At 41.8% G+C, this 15,991-nt stretch overlaps 1 protein-coding gene and 1 pseudogene across 1 annotated transcript; both read right to left on the reverse strand.

Annotated features, from left to right (window-relative positions):
• Positions 1-591: 591 nt before the first annotated feature.
• LOC148008818 (large ribosomal subunit protein eL32z pseudogene) lies at positions 592-1,005 on the reverse strand (annotated as a pseudogene).
• An 863-nt stretch (positions 1,006-1,868) lies between these two features.
• On the reverse strand, positions 1,869-2,713 carry LOC148008819 (pentatricopeptide repeat-containing protein At2g33680-like). Its single transcript, XM_087674007.1, has 2 exons — positions 2,336-2,713; positions 1,869-2,234 (listed from the first exon to the last, which is right to left on the reverse strand). The coding sequence occupies exons 1-2, from the start codon at positions 2,711-2,713 to the stop codon at positions 1,869-1,871; spliced, it is 744 nt and encodes a 247-aa protein (XP_087530133.1).
• Between the last annotated feature and the right edge of the window lie 13,278 nt (positions 2,714-15,991).

Genomic DNA, 15,991 nt, shown 5'->3' on the forward strand with positions numbered 1-15,991 from the left:
TCACATCTAGAATTTTACTACACAAACTTAGAAGAGGGAAAAAGAAGGATTCACTTAGAAGTAGTTCTTGTCTAAGGCCAATATCCAAGTCTTCAAGAACATGGTTACACTATTCAGTCGTGTATAAGCTTTGAATATATGCACTGTCCCAAGGAAAGGCAATCAATTAAGCTCAGCAAAACGAGAGGTCAATCCCTTTTCCTTGAATCTGCCACAAATTGACAATGCCATCCAGTGCACTTGCGGCACAGAGCTGCTCAGTTGTGCTTCAGAATAACCTGCTCAAGGTAGAAGAATGTTTTCTTGTGGTCAACCTTCTACCTCACTTGCACTGTAGCAACTCACTGCTCTTGATTTGCTGTAGATCTAGAGCAGCTATCACACATATGATCTTCCACAATATACTCAACAACATACCCTTGTTCCAATATAGCATCATTCATCACTTCTTTTTGAATCTTTAACTTGACTTTTAGTCTCTTAGAGTGCGGCTCTGTGCATTTAAACCTAGCGTCAACAAGCCTTACTTTGTTCAGATTCTTCAGTTGTTTAATGCAGAATGTGAGCAACTCCTTTGATTCCAATTGTGCCTTAATTCACGTTCGTGGTGGTTGGAGGTAACAACTGCAATCTGGCAGAACCATTCGTCACAGCTATGTTGAGTTCTACAGCCCGCTCAACAATTGACTTCCGCTTGAGAGTTGAGACATTATGGGCAATCTCAGCACAGAACTTCCTGTTAGGCATCATCGGAAGATCTAGCTCAGGAGAGTTGTGCACCAAGAACTTCTTAAATCCATTGGGAAGGAGATGTCGAGTCTTCTTGTTCATTCCATAACCAATATTGGGCATTAATATGCATCCTTTAAACTTTTTCCTGACACGAGAATCAATACCCTTCGGCCTACGCCAGTTTGGCTTGACGGAGATCTTGCGGTCGCTCTAAGGTCACTTGTACTTGATGTGCTTCTTCACGATATTCTACTTCACAAGGTTTATAAGCATTCGAGAAGAGCTCGATCGATCTCCTGAAAGCCCGTTGCCTGTCCTTCTCTCTGATCCAAAGTGCCCAAATAAATGTTTTTCAGATTGTCTACTCCAGGACAGGAATCCCTATTCTTCTTTCTAGGCCTGATCAGCCTCAGACCAACTTCTTCTGATGTGCTTGTGGCAGCCAGAATATCTGCTGCTCTTCCCGTAACAGGCCCTTCTTGAATAATATGCATATGAGCAACAACAACTATGAAACCATCAATGTGGCACCCAAGGTCAATTTTGACTATGTCATTTTCTGAAACAGTAGTCTTTCATTTGATGACTCAAAACACCCTCAACAATCTTACAGTTATAAGCAGCAGCGACCTTGTGCCGAGCATCAGTCACCTCCTTGTTCTTTCTTGCCCATTCGAGCTTCCTTTTTTTCCCTAAAAATCTTATCCCCGATGCTTTTCTTCACCATCCTCTGTTCCTTCCACAATAGCTCCCCTTTTTTACTAGAAAAACGGCCGCCTTTTTAACCAAAAAAACGGCCTTCTCCCAATCAAGCACTCCGTCCGCAGTATTCCTACTTGTGCAAGGAGGTCTATCATAGCCACATAATGCTTCAGGTCTAGACATAATCTTGAATATGTATGAATACCATTGAGATATTCAATGCCTTTGTCAACAAAACTGGAATGACTGCAAGCATTTCGGAGTGAAAGAAATGTGAATCCATTAAGAATTATACCAGCTGGCTGCATTTCATCAAACATTTGTAGGCTTGCTAGACTATTTCCTTCCTGCACATAGCTATCAATACATGCAGTCCATGCTACAACATCTTTCTTCTACATTCCATTGAAGAGGGCTTGAGCATCAACCATACATTAACAATCACCATATGTGCAGATAAGTGCCATTCCAAACTCAGGAAGCAAATCATAACGTGCAAAAACTATATCAAAATGAAGTTGTCTGCACATCTCCACACTTCCAGTGGTCATGCAAGCTGCTATTGCAGATAAAATTGTGATATCATTCAAAATCACATCTTCATCTTTCATTTTGAAGTACACTTGCAAAGCTTTATCTACTTGACTGGCCTCTAGATAGGCAGAAAGCAAAGCATTCCATAACACAACAGTGTGCTCAGACAACCCATCAAACACATTCTCTGCTTCTACAATGCTCTCACATTTGCTATACATAGACACCAGGATACTACAAACATAAATGTCTGATGTGAATCCTTTCTGAAGGGCATCAACATGTAATGCTTGTCCAATTTCCAGAGACTTTTTTGAGTTATTCGGCCCTTTTCTTCTTGGATTGCGCATTCTTGGAGTGCGATCACTATTGTCTGCTCCACTGGGTTGACACCTTCAACCTGCATGTGCCCATAAAGTTGTAAAGCCTTCTCTCCTTGTCCTTCCTCTGCATAACCTGATATCATCACATTCCATGTCACTATGTCACACTTGGATAACCTATTAAACACATGTTCGTCTTCCAGAATGCTTCTGTACTTGCCATACATACTAACAATGGTGTTGCCAACAAAACTATCTGAAAAGAAACCCTTCTTGTGAGAATCTGCATGTAATGCTCGGTAAATTTCCCAAGAAACTTTTCTTGGTTTCCCATCCATGCTCATAACATCTTTCTTCTCAATGAGGGTACCACATGCATGAAATGTGATCTGCTGATTTGAGAAAATGCCCTCCTCTTGCATCTGTTTGTATAATTATAATGTCTTCTCGCCTTGACCCTGCTCAACATAGGCTGAAAGCATCCTATCATGCCCACCATTATTGAAGGAGGACCTATCAAGTGCAACCCCATCTGAAAGGAAAGGCAGCAAAAGACCCCTCTCTCTACTATACTACCCATGCATAACAAAAATGCAAACACAACAACTAAGTATGTACAAAGTAACAAATGTCACACACACAACTTTTTGGTGGATTCCACACCTCGGATGCGCAGCAGTATGACATCCACCCCCTCTGATCCTACGCATCCTCCAGACGGGCCAACTACCCATGATCATTATCATCAAGATCCACGAATAAATCAATCTCTTCATTGTGTATTTCCGGTATATCAACAAGATTATCTGTCATATCATCTGTCTCTTCTATTGGAGTTTCTTCTCGTTGCTCTTCTTTTGCAAATTCTTCCAATGCATAATCCTCATCATCTCTTTTCTTGAAAATCTTGATTCTTTTTCCTACAATAGGCCCTCTAAGCACTGTCCCATCCAATTCTGTCAGCTCATATGTTGCATTATCAAAGACATGTCTGACTATGTACGGCCCAAACCATCTTTTCACCATCTTCTGAAGTGCAGTATGCTGATTTTCAAGGTTGCTATCAAAGACTAATACCCAGTCTCCCTCTTCTATTGCTCTAGGCCGCAAGCGATGCCTGCTGTCAAACCTTTCCTTATTTCTTAGTCTAGCAACCTTCAACATATCAATAGCTAGCTGAATATCCTCTGGTCTTCTCTCCAACTGCCGAATCCGAAGAGCTAAGAGCTCCTCTCTCGTCAAATCCTCCTACCAAGGTAAAACTGACCAAGTCAAAGCACAAGTCTCAGTCCGCATAATCAGTTTCTGACCATACATCAACTCTGCGGGCATATATCCTGTGGTAACACTGTGAGTTGTATGATCAGCCCACAAAGCAAATTGTAGAAGTCTCAGCCATTCTCCAATCCATCCTCTGCATGCTTTGGCTAATGCTTTCACTATCGATGGATGCCCCTTTCACTCTTCCCATTTCCCTCTGGATTATATGTTGTGGTTAGAGCCAACTTGATTCCTAGTTGAGAGAAAAACTCGCTAGCTTCATCTGCATCCAGTTCACCGTAATCTGTTGTGATCTTACCCACACAGCCATGTCAAGATTGTGGGAGAGAAGGAAGGAGTCTCGCTTGAAGCTTTCTTGCTTGCACAATGGGGGAAGACACACAAGGGTGGAGGCTGAAAACAGTTTTCCTCTTCTTAGTTGTGTAAGCCAAAAGAACTCAAGTACAAAGAAATAGAAGAACCCTATATATGGGTCTCAAACCAAACTCAACTAACTAAGGTGGCATACTAACTGAGCCACGAACTAGAGTAGATAAGGATAGCTGTCATCTAGCTATTATTCATGAGCGGTGTACCAACCGCGTCTGCAACTGACAAGTCGGTGACATAAATACACAACGGTCACCCTGGCGTATCACGAGTGGAGATCGATATCTCAACACTCCCCCTCAAGCTCAATCCCAATTCCTGCACACCAAGCAGGTCTCTGAACTTGCGCAGCTTCTTTGCGCCCAATGCCTTTGTGAATATGTCAGCTACTTGATCCTCTGTGCTGACATAAACTAGATCAATAAGACCTAGTAAAACCCTCTCTCGCACATAGTGATAATGCACCTCAATGTGCTTTGTTCTAGCATGATAGACTAGGTTATTTGCCAAGTGTATACTACTCATGTTGTCACAATAAATGACAACTGGCCCATCTGTAGACTGATGCATATCATAAAGTAGCTTAAGCAACCAAGCTACCTCACATGCAGCCATTGCTGCACCCCTGTACTCAGCCTCTGTGCTCGACAAGGCAACTGTAGGCTGTTTCTTGCTGCTCCAAGTGACTGCAGCACTCCCAAAAGAGAACACATATCCACTGGTAGATCGTCTATCAGAAATACTACCAGCCCAATCAGCATCAGTATATCCATGCAACTGTATCTGAACCCCAGTCTCATAAAATAGTCCATACTGCAATGTGGAATTCACATACCTGAGTATGCGTCTAGCCGCATCCAAATGTGGTTTCCCTGGAGCCTGCATAAACTGACTTACCAATCCAACAGCATAGTTCAAATCTGGCCTGGTAATAGTCATATAAATCAAACTTCCTACTATGCGTCTGTACATAGTAGGGTCTTCTAGAAGCTCACCTGCATCTGTGCTCAGCTTCACATTCTGCTCCAAAGGAATTGAAATAGGCTTACAGCCTGTCATCCCATATTTGGACAGCATGTCCAATCCATACTGCCTCTACAAGAGCTGTATCCCACTTGGTAATCTAATCACCTCAATGCCCAAGAAATAACGCAGCTCTCCCAAATCCTTCATCTCAAACTTCTGCTTCAATAGCATTTTCACATGAAGGATATCTTCATCACTGTCACCTGTCATGATCAAATCATCAACATAAATGACAAGTAGCATAATACCTTTCTCTGTTTTTCTCACATAAAGTGAGAAATCTGCCTTGGAAATCTGAAAGCCAATAGTGACAAGATACTGTCCTATCTTGTCAGACCATGCTCTAGGTACTTGCTTCAAGCCATACAAGGCTTTCTTCAACCTGCAAACAAACTCAGGATGAACAGCATGCACATAACCTGGTGGCTGCTCCATATAGACCTCTTCTTGCAAATCACCATGCAAGAAGGCATTCTTTACGTCCATCTGATGTAAAGACCATCCCTTTGATGCAGCCATAGCAATGACTGCTCTTACGGTTGCCATTCTTGCAACCGGACTGAATGTTTCTTCATAGTCAATGCCATATGTTTGTGCATACCCCTTGACTACTAATCTTGCCTTGTATCTGTTCACAGAACCATCTGCATTGTGCTTCACCTTATAAACCCACTTACAACCAATTGCATTTTTACCTTTAGGCAAAGGTACCAATTCCCATGTAGTATTTGCTTCCAAGGCATCCATTTCTTCATCCATGGCTTTCTCCCATTTTTCTTTTCGCATGGCTTGCTCAAAAGAAGTGGGTTCTGGTTCCTGTATCACTTTGACCATATATGCATAGTGAATGGCTGTAAATCCATCATATTTCAGCCTATCCACAGGATACCTAACTCTGTAGACCTGCGCAAAGTGGGTTCACTCCCAGGTGCTCTCAAAACATCCCTGGTCTTCCTTACTCCAGGTGTAACGATAGAAGGGATACCCAACTCATCATCAATGCTCTGTTCTGAGCCACTGGATTCACCATCCACATAAGAGTGACCTGCATTCACATCAACCATGGGCTGATCAACCTTCTCTTTTCCTTTTCGTGATACCTGCATACCACTATCTGCATTGCTTTGAGAAGATTCTCCTAATCTCAATCTCCCTGTCCATGGCGAAGAATGTGAACCACTACTAGAGGACGCTCCAGGTCCACTAATATTTTGTGACTGCTGCTGTGAATTCTGTGCAGCATTACCATTTTGTGCATCTACATCATCAATCACATTTACTGGTTTATACCAGCTACTCATCTCATCAAAAACAACATCTCTGCTCACTGTAAACTTACGAGTAGAAGGGTTATAGCATCTATACCCTTTTTGCTGCAGAGAGTAACCAATAAAGATGCACTTTTCAGCTTTTGGATCCAACTTGGATCTCAACTCATCTGGCACATGTACATAGGCAATGCAACCAAAAATTTTCAAATGAGAAATATCTGGTTTCCTACCAGTATACCTCTCCTTTGGAGTCATTCCATGTATTGCTGCAGTGGGAGTCCTGTTCATTATGTAGACTGCTGTAGCAACTGCTTCAGCCCAATAAAAATCTGGCAAGTCTTTTTCATTGAGAATGGCACGAGATACCTCTCCAATATGCCTGTTTTTCCTTTCTGCAATTCCATTTTGTTGTGGGGTATAACTGCATGAATATTGCTGCTTTATGCCATGCTCCTGTAAGAACTTTGCAAACTCATTTGAGAGGTACTCTCCCCCTCCATCTGACCTTAGGCATTTTATTTGCAGACCTGTTTCTTTTTCAGCCATAGCTTTAAGGGTTTGGAAATGCCCAAAAACTTCACTTTTCTTTTTCATAAAATACACCCAAACTTTTCTGCTATAGTCATCAATAAAAGTGACAAAATAATGACAGCCTCCAAGAGATGCAGCTTTAGTAGTCCACACATTAGAGTGGATTAACTCCAATGGCTTCTCACTCTCTTGAACATGTCTAGGAAATGGTTTCCTTGCCTGTTTTCCAAACTAACAGGCTTCACATACCTTATGCATTTCTGCAACCTTGAATTTTGGCAATCCTGCAACAACATTTTGGGCCTGCATTGATTTAAGTCACTGTACATTAACATGACCAATGCGTTTATGCCATATATCAATATCTGCAACTACACCGGTCCCATGTGCAAACATTGCTGCACTCAATTCAGACATGTCTGCATCCAACGTAAACATTCTGCCCTTCTTCTTTCCTTTTGCTATCAAGCGACCTTTATTTTTCATATCCTCAACAAAGCATCCATGAGGATTAAATCTGACCTGCAAGCCCTGTTCAACCATTTGACCAACAGAAACCAGATTCTTGGTGATATTCGGGACATGAAATACATCGGACAGGTATTTCTTTTTCCCATCCTGCATAGACAAGGGAATTTTTCCAATCTGCACAATAGGATGTGCAGTATCATCACCAGTCTCCACAAATCCTGGTTTTTCCATTTTCCTTGCATCCTCCATCCATTCTGCATGACCTGTCATGTGGTTTGATGCACCTGAGTCAACATACCATACATCGTTGCTTTCTTCTGCACTTGTCACAGAATTGTTCATGTGCTGCACCATAAACAGATGCTCATTTCTGTCATCACCCTGTCTACTAGAGGATGCATAATTTCCTTGTTGCAGTTTTCCATTCATGATGTCATTCTGCTTTTTATAGCAGTCTTTAGCCATATGACCCATTTTACCACAATAGTAGCATTCAACATTACTGTTTGCATTTTGGCCTCTTTGCCATCCACCACGACCTCTTTGGCTCCCCCTGCCTCTAGAGTTACCACGTCCTCCTCCATAGGACTAGTTTTCTTGAGTTTGCTGCATATTCTGATTTCTACCACGGCCTCCATATCGGCCTCCTCTACCTCTGCCTCTACCTCTTCTAGCATTTGAGTAGAAGACAGCTTCTTTTGAAGTTCCTCCTGAAGAAGATGCACCACCATTTCTTTGCTCCTCAGAAATTAGAAGAGCAATCAGCTCCTCAAAATCAGGAAATCTTTCACGAACTGAAATGGATGTTCGAAACTGTGCATAATCCTTTCCTAGACCATTCAAGGTCACAGAAACTAAATCATCATCTTCCACTAGTGACCCAATGGCCGAAGCAAGTGCATCTGCAATCTTCTTCACCTTCATGTGGTAGTCGTTGATGCTCATATTTTCTCTTTGCACATTGTGCAACTGTTGCTTGAGCTGCATTTTCCTGGCTTGCGTATTTGTGCTATACATTTTTGACAAAGTATCCCATGCCTCCTTTGGCGTACTTGCATCCTGAATATGCACAATCATAGAGTCTGAAATGCTGATAGACAGCCAATACATAACTTTCCTGGCTCTCTCATGCCATGCTTTAAATGCCTGCATTTGCTGTTGATTGGGAACATGAGGAAGAACTGGTTCTTCTTCATTTCCTGCAACAAATTCCCAATATCCTTTTCCCATAAGGAAATTCGTCATTCCAAACTTCCATGCTTGGAAGTTGTTCTTGTCAAGCTTTTCAGTGACAATCTGTGAAAGAGAATCAGTTGCCATTACAGAAGACTGCAAAAAATTTTGTCACTGCAAAAACCACAGCTTCACCCTCACAAGGGAAAATCTGCAAAACTGGCGAAAGTGGTATTTGACCACACAGTCACTTCCTAGTGACGATTTTGCATCAACAGGCAACAGGGATGATTCTGTAATTCCCAATGTCTCTGCACACAAGCATACATTGCAATTTTTACAGTAACTATTCACCGACCTGTAGAACAGTGGCTGCACAGCATAAAACTGAGCCTTTTCCTGAGTGCGTGCAGAAAACTTCCGCCTCCAAAACAGGCCCCAAAATGGCCTCCGCAGCATATACTGTCCTCTTGCTTCACCGCGAAGGGCGTCTCAACCTGAGACAATGCACTCCTGCAATTTTCGGCTGTGCTACCTACAGAGATCTGCTCCCAAAACAGAAAATGAAAGCAACACTGCTCCTCTTACCAGAACACCGCGAGCTTGGCTTGCTTTCTTGAGCTCCTTACCACGAACAAGGCTCTGATACCATGTCAAGATTGTGGGAGAGAAGGAAGGAGTCTCGCTTGAAGCTTTCTTGCTTGCATAATGGGGGAAGACACACAAGGGTGGAGGCTGAAAACAGTTTTCCTCTTCTTAGTTGTGTAAGCCAAAAGAACTCAAGTACAAAGAAATAGAAGAACCCTATATATGGGTCTCAAACCAAACTCAACTAACTAAGGTGGCATACTAACTGAGCCACGAACTAGAGTAGATAAGGATAGCTGTCATCTAGCTATTATTCATGAGCGGTGTACCAACCGCGTCTGCAACTGACAAGTCGGTGACATAAATACACAACGGTCACCCTGGCATATCACGAGTCGAGCTCGATATCTCAACAAGCCATACCTGCAGAAAATTTCTTCCAATAAGAACTTACACACTGCACTAGTGGTCTTCGTTCTCAAAGGTCTGCCCTCAACATGATTGGTAAGATCCTCTCTAGCCAAAACAATATATCTCATTTGCCATAGACCCATAGCCATAGTAACCAAGTCAACTACCCACTTATAATGAATGCATACCGGATAGGTCGGATGAAGCTCATCTCGATGATGCACTATCAAATACATCTGGCAGTCTCTGCAAGTCTCTACAAAGTGAGAAACATCTCTATACATGCCTTTCCACCAATATTTCTCCTTGATTTTCTCATAAGTAGCCCACACTCCTCTATAACCAACCCAAGGACTCTCATGAAACTCCCTCATCATATGTAACTGTGTCTCTTTATCGCAAACAACCTCTTTTCTTTGGGTGCTTTCAAAGAAATCCGTCCTTGAGAAAATAACCATAGGCTTTTCTTCTAATCTTCTTGAACTCTTCATCTGTCCATTCATCTCTTTTGCTTAATGTACTAAGGTACTTGCCAATCTGCAACCAATCTCCAACATAGAGTTCTTCTATGAAAGCCACAATATCATAGACATGGCAAACATAATCAACCATAGTGGCTGAAATTTCTGCATCATCCTCTTCTGCAAGTAGTGTCTCCTCATCATCATATCTGGCTCTAGATAGCATATCTGCCACTAGATTATCCTTCCCTACTATGTGTTTAAATTCTGGATTTAATGACTTGATGTATGCAATCCATCTCAGCATAGCTATATCTAGAGTAGAGCAACTCGTAATCATACCTATCAATGGCAAGCAATCTGTCTCTACCACAACTGAGGCTCCAATAAAGTACTCCTTGTCACATTTGAGAGCCCTAACAATTCCCAGTAATTCCCTCTTGATTTGTGGATACCTCCTCTGTCTCTCGTTTAGGACTTTCGCCCCAAACCGAATAGCATACATGTTTCCATCTGCATCATCTTGACCCACAGCCCAACCTATGCCAATTGGACTAGTGTCAACTGTCAATACAATAGGCCTTCCGCAATTATAATCCGCTTTCCTGAGAGTAGGAGCAATCTGTAATAACTTCTTCAATTTTCACATGGCTCTAGTGTGGCTCTCATCCCAATAAAATTTCTGCCACTTTCGAAGCAGCTGATATAAACAATCTGCTATGTGTGCAAAATGAGGTATCCAAATCATTTAAAACACACAAGCTCCAATGAATCTCCATACCTTTGAAGTGGTAGAACAATACTCTGTAATCTTGCCTATAGCATCCACCTTCTCACGTGAGGGTTTCCTGCCATAATACACACATATATGTCCAACAATGACAACCTCATTTACTCCAAAAATAGATTTGTTGCCCTGATAGTGTCAAGTTCACTTCTTCTAACCTGGCCAAAATCTTTTCACAAGCTGAAATATGATCAACCACAAAATATCTACATCCTTGCTCATTTAGACTCTCATTCTTCTCTTCTTCTGCACACCCCTTAATGGGAACATCATCCAAAAAAGGCATGGTAAACTGAGGTATGTAATCACGAAGGACCTTATGCATGGCATTCATCATATGCATAACAAAATTAGTGGCACCTTGAGCCAAAGTACACATCCTGACAAGCCCAATAGGAGTTCTCATAGTGGTTATGTCCCTGCTTTCCAAAGCCAGCTGAAACTGATCATATCGTGAATACAAATCACCTAAAGAATAGATGGCACGTCCAGCAAATGTTTCTGCAAATTCATCCACAACTAGACCTATACCAACATTCCTAATAGTAACTCTGTTTACTGGCTGCATGTCCTGTATAAATCGAAGAGTACCATTCTTCTTTGGAACTATAAACCACCTATTTGAGTATGGTGCAAATGAAGGCTCTAGGATTCCCATCCTGATTTTCTCATTCAACAAGTCAATTAGCTTTGGCAGGTGTGCCTTAGGCACTGGAATAGGTCGGAGGTTCCATGGAATATGAGGAATAGTAAAGATCACCATAGGAGCAAAAATATCTAGATTCACACATCCAATCTCATGCGAAAAAAAAGCAAACCCCCTTCCATGTCGCTCAAGCATCTCCTAAAAGCATTGCTTCTCTATGGGTAGCAAGAAATCACCATTTCCAATTTTTAATTCAGCAAGAGTCTCTACTGAAAATTTATGGCCTATATGCTCTGGATTCCTCAAAATTGGTTGTTTGGCAGCCCTCTCTATTTGCTGTCACTGTCAGGTGGAAGCAGTACAGCTACCGGCTTCACCTTCTTATCCACAATCTTGTATTTCGTGTCAAGCCTGGCTTCATTACGATCCTCTCCATTACTCAAATCTTGTTGTAAATTAGCAATTCTGCACTCTAGTGGCTGAATATCCTCAACCCTCTGCTCTATAGACTGCATAGGAACAGCCCTAAACTCTGGATGCTGAAATATTTCAGTAGAGTAAACTCTGTTGGCTGAAAGTTTTCAGCCCTCTGTGTCTCTGTAGGCCAATCATAATCAGCCAGAAACTCTGTTTGTTGAATATCTTCAGCACTCAACACTTTTTGCTGAGTCACCTCAGCCTCTGACTCTATCTGTAACACAAAATCTGCAATTTCATGAAACATGTCCAGGGATTGTACTAATACATTACTGTGACAACTTTGCATATCATTTTTCAGCATATTTTCCATCTCTGTCTCGTATCTTCACAAACCATACTATCATACATCCCATCTATATGCCCATCATCCTCTAAAATACCTGTATTTTTCAAAATTTTCTCCTTCTTGCATATGTACTGCGTGGCAGCTCTAGGCAACTTAGAAGTCTTCTGATAACTCATCGAATTGTTTGCTGAAACTCCAACAAAACTGGAGGAGAAAACACTACTGCCAGGAGGCGAGAACTCCAATCTTCTCTACTCTGTACCACCGTCGTCTCGCAAAATAGCAATACCTAATGAAAACCCAAATCACTCACAGTGGGCAAAGGTGCATCTCTAAGAGTATCCCTGTTGCTCACATGGTTCACACACACAGTCATAAACTAAACTGCTCTCATACCATCTTTACTGCGAATCCATGCATAAGCAGATCCATCATCCATTACTTTTGTTTCCATGCACATCTCTGTGATGAATGGTTGTCCAATAATTATGGAATAAGAGCATGAATCCTACATAAAGAAATGGAAATCCTCCTCTACATCTCCAATAGAAACCCTGACACTAGGACATGCAGCATGCAAATCACTTGCAGTGTTGTTGGCAACTCTCATACGCCACCCATGCTCTACATCCATAGGCCATCTATTACTTTCATAAACTCCCCGAACTATGAGATTAATCTCTGAACCATGATCCACCAAAGCAACATAAGGCACCTGTTTCTCTCCAATTTTTACCATCTTGTAGTTGCCCTAGCCCAATGACTCCGCAAAAAGTGACTACGCGGTATCAAGACAGGCTCATCAGTTTCAGCATAATGCATAGGCTGAACCCTCTTCTCTATCTATGGAAAAACAGAAGCATTCTCAACCATAACCTCATCCTCATCCTCATCCAACTCCCCAATCAAAACTCCCTGTGTATCAGTAGTAGGCAATGCATGTATTTTCCTCTTCAAGACTTCTTCGAACTGATTTTGAAACTCTCTTTTCGAGATGCCCAAAACCTCAGAAATAGTAAAAGTCACCTCACTGCCAAGTATCTTGTCACTAAAGATTTTCTTCATGTCCGTAGATGTCTCAATATCATACATCAATCTAAACCCTGGCTGCTTTCTCTCTCTAGGCTCTTGCCTCTTTTCTTTCTTTTGAGCATCTTCCATCTGTCGTTTTGGCCCTAGCCTCAAAGACGGTCTTGCAGTAGGTGGAGTAACAAACTCACCCCCTCTTGTCTTTTTAGCTGCATTTGGATTCTCTTCATCCCTCTTACGCTTCTCCTCAACAAGTACATCTGCTCCCTGAGACATAGCCAAGTAGGCATAAATAGTATATCTGTCAATAGGCGAATCCCAACCTGTCTCAGATCTGATGCTAGAACCTGCATTAGTCAAAACAGTCTGCTGACTTTTTCCCTTGTTTGCCGTCTCCATAGCATAAGTCCATAATGCTGACTGATTCTCTGATCCTTTCTCAATATGGACTCCATATGCAGAAGCATCTCCTCTAACTGCCACATAAGAAGTACACGCACCCATGTCATCTACTAATTTCTTCATTCTACCTTTCCCAAAATTGGTAGCAAGCGGAGCTCCTGTTTCAGTCAACCAGATCTTACCATCTTGTCCCCAAAATACCAAATTCTTCCTCCTTGCATCTTGAAAAGATTCACAATCCCTGCAATGTTGATGGTCCGTACTATCACACTAAATACATCTTCGATCTCTCCTAGGTACACTAGGAGCACTCCTAGGTGCAGCAGGAGCACTAGAAGAAATAGTAGGCGCACTCGAAGAAAACTGCTCTTTCAATTTTCCCACCAATTCTGCTTTAACTGACTCCAGTGTCAAATCCGTTATGCCTTTGATTATGTCATCAAGAGAGGAAGGCACCGACGGAGTGGATGGTTTTGGAGCAGAAGGAGCCAACATTGGTCTTGGAACAGGAGGAACAGGAGTAGAAACAATAGGCACTGGCATAGGCCAAGAAACTGGCTGAGGAAGAGAAGAAATAATAGGGATAAAAGCAGGCATAGAAGTAGAAGACGGCGTTGGTGTCATAGATCCATTCTGTAGGCGAGTCTTCCATATCATCCTCTTGGTCAAAGTCGAAACTGCATCCTAGGCATCTTGCCAATCCATTTTAAGACCCATAGACTTCGTGCGATCTTCAAGAAGCTCTCCTAATTCTTCCTGAAGAGCAGGATCTGCAGCTTGCAAGAAAAGCTCAACTTTCTCAACATCCAATGCTCTTTGTTCAATGGCATCAAGCTGACTATACCTCTCTTCAAATTCTCATATCAACTCTGAAGCAGCTAGACCTTTGTTTGGCATGTAGACCCACTCTCGGAATGACCGCCGGGTAGCCATCCCAAAGTCCTCAAGGAAATACTCTTCTTTCAGGGCCTTCTTAAAATCTTGCCAATGCAAATTTTGAAGGAAAAGATCAGTCACTTTTTCCCTCAAGGTGGGTGTGACTAGACGAAGGAAATACTTACTCATAAAACCTACTAGTACTCCAAAAAATCCCATCTTGATCTCATATGTCTTCAAATAAGCCGAAACATTATGGCCATCAAATAGCTTCTTCCCATTCTCAACTACTTCAATTGCCTTAGTCGCATTGATTGCATTCTCTTGCTCCGAATACAGTTGCCTTTGCTGAGACAACTGTTGTTGATGCAACTAATGCTGTTGTTGCATATACAATTGTGTCTGCTGATTTTGAAGCTGCATATACATAGACATATTCTGCAAAATCTGCTTTAAATAATCCGTTGAAGTACTTGAAGCAGCAGTCAATGATGGAGTTGAAGTAAAGGACAAAGAAGGAATTGTAGAAGAGGTTGAAATGGATGCTGAAGTATCTCCCATCGTGAAATTTATGCGACGCTTTCACGTCGAGTTCACCAAAGATATTGAAGGGTTTTCGAAAGCAAAGTCGCGACCACAGAGGTTCTTGAAAAATTCCAAGATAGAAGATTAATCAAGTGAGATCAGGCTATGCAACAGTAAACTCCAGACTCTTCATATTGAATGCAAAGATTGTTGATTTAACATGCATCTGTTCAATAAACTTGTTGTTCACAGCCTAAAGAGCTATTGAATCCAAGCACCACCGGTTCCAGTAATCAAAGGCCAGTTTCTGATCAGCATTTATTTGACCCTGTGCGAGTATAACATACTCTATGGCAATGCTTTATTGTTGGGTTCTATGACTCTGCAAAAGGCTAGGTTTGTCTCTAGCAAGCTCTCTAGCACCATAAGATACATATAAGATTTCTAGCAAGGGTTGCCACTGCTTATTGATAAAATGTGTTCATGCCTAACAGATCTCACATCTAGAATTTTACTACACAAACTTAGAAGAGGGAAAAAGAAGGATTCACTTTAGAAGTAGTCCTTGTCTAAGGCCAATATCCAAGTCTTCAAGAACATGGTTACACTGTTCAGTCATGTATAAGCTTTGAATATATGCACTGTCCCAAGGAAAGGCAATCAATTAAGCTCAGCAACGAGAGGTCAATCCCTTTTCCTTGAATCTGCCACAAATTGACAATGCCATCCAGTGCACTTGCGGCACAGAGCTGCTCAGTTGTGCTTCAGAATAACCTGCTCAAGGTAGAAGAATGTTTTATTGTGGTCAACCTTCTACCTCACTTGCACTGTAGCAACTCACTGCTCTGGATTTGCTGCAGATCTAGAGCAACTATCACACATATGATCTTCCACAACATACTCAACAACATACCCTTGTTCCAATATAGCATCATTCATCACTTCTTTTTGAATCTTTAACTTGACTTTCAGCCTCTTAGAGTGCGGCTCTGTGCATTTAAACCCAACGTCAACAAGCCTTACTTTGTTCAGATTCTTCAGTTGTTTAATGCAGAATGTGAGCAACTCCTTTGATTCCAATTGTGCC

The sequence above is a fragment of the Lygodium microphyllum genome, unplaced genomic scaffold, assembly GCF_053477565.2.
Source record: "Lygodium microphyllum isolate KBCC unplaced genomic scaffold, Lygodium_microphyllum_v1.1.10 scaffold_67, whole genome shotgun sequence".
NCBI lineage: Eukaryota > Viridiplantae > Streptophyta > Polypodiopsida > Schizaeales > Lygodiaceae > Lygodium > Lygodium microphyllum.

Excerpts from the sequence above, each read along its gene's own strand:
- LOC148008819 (XM_087674007.1), bottom strand. The coding sequence starts at position 2,713 with ATGCAAGAGGAGGGCATTTTCTCAAATCAGCAGATCACATTTCATGCA. Across the intron at positions 2,235-2,335 it reads ACCCAGTGGAGCAGACAATA|AAAGGATTCACATCAGACAT; the intron begins GTGATCGCACTC and ends GATGCCCTTCAG.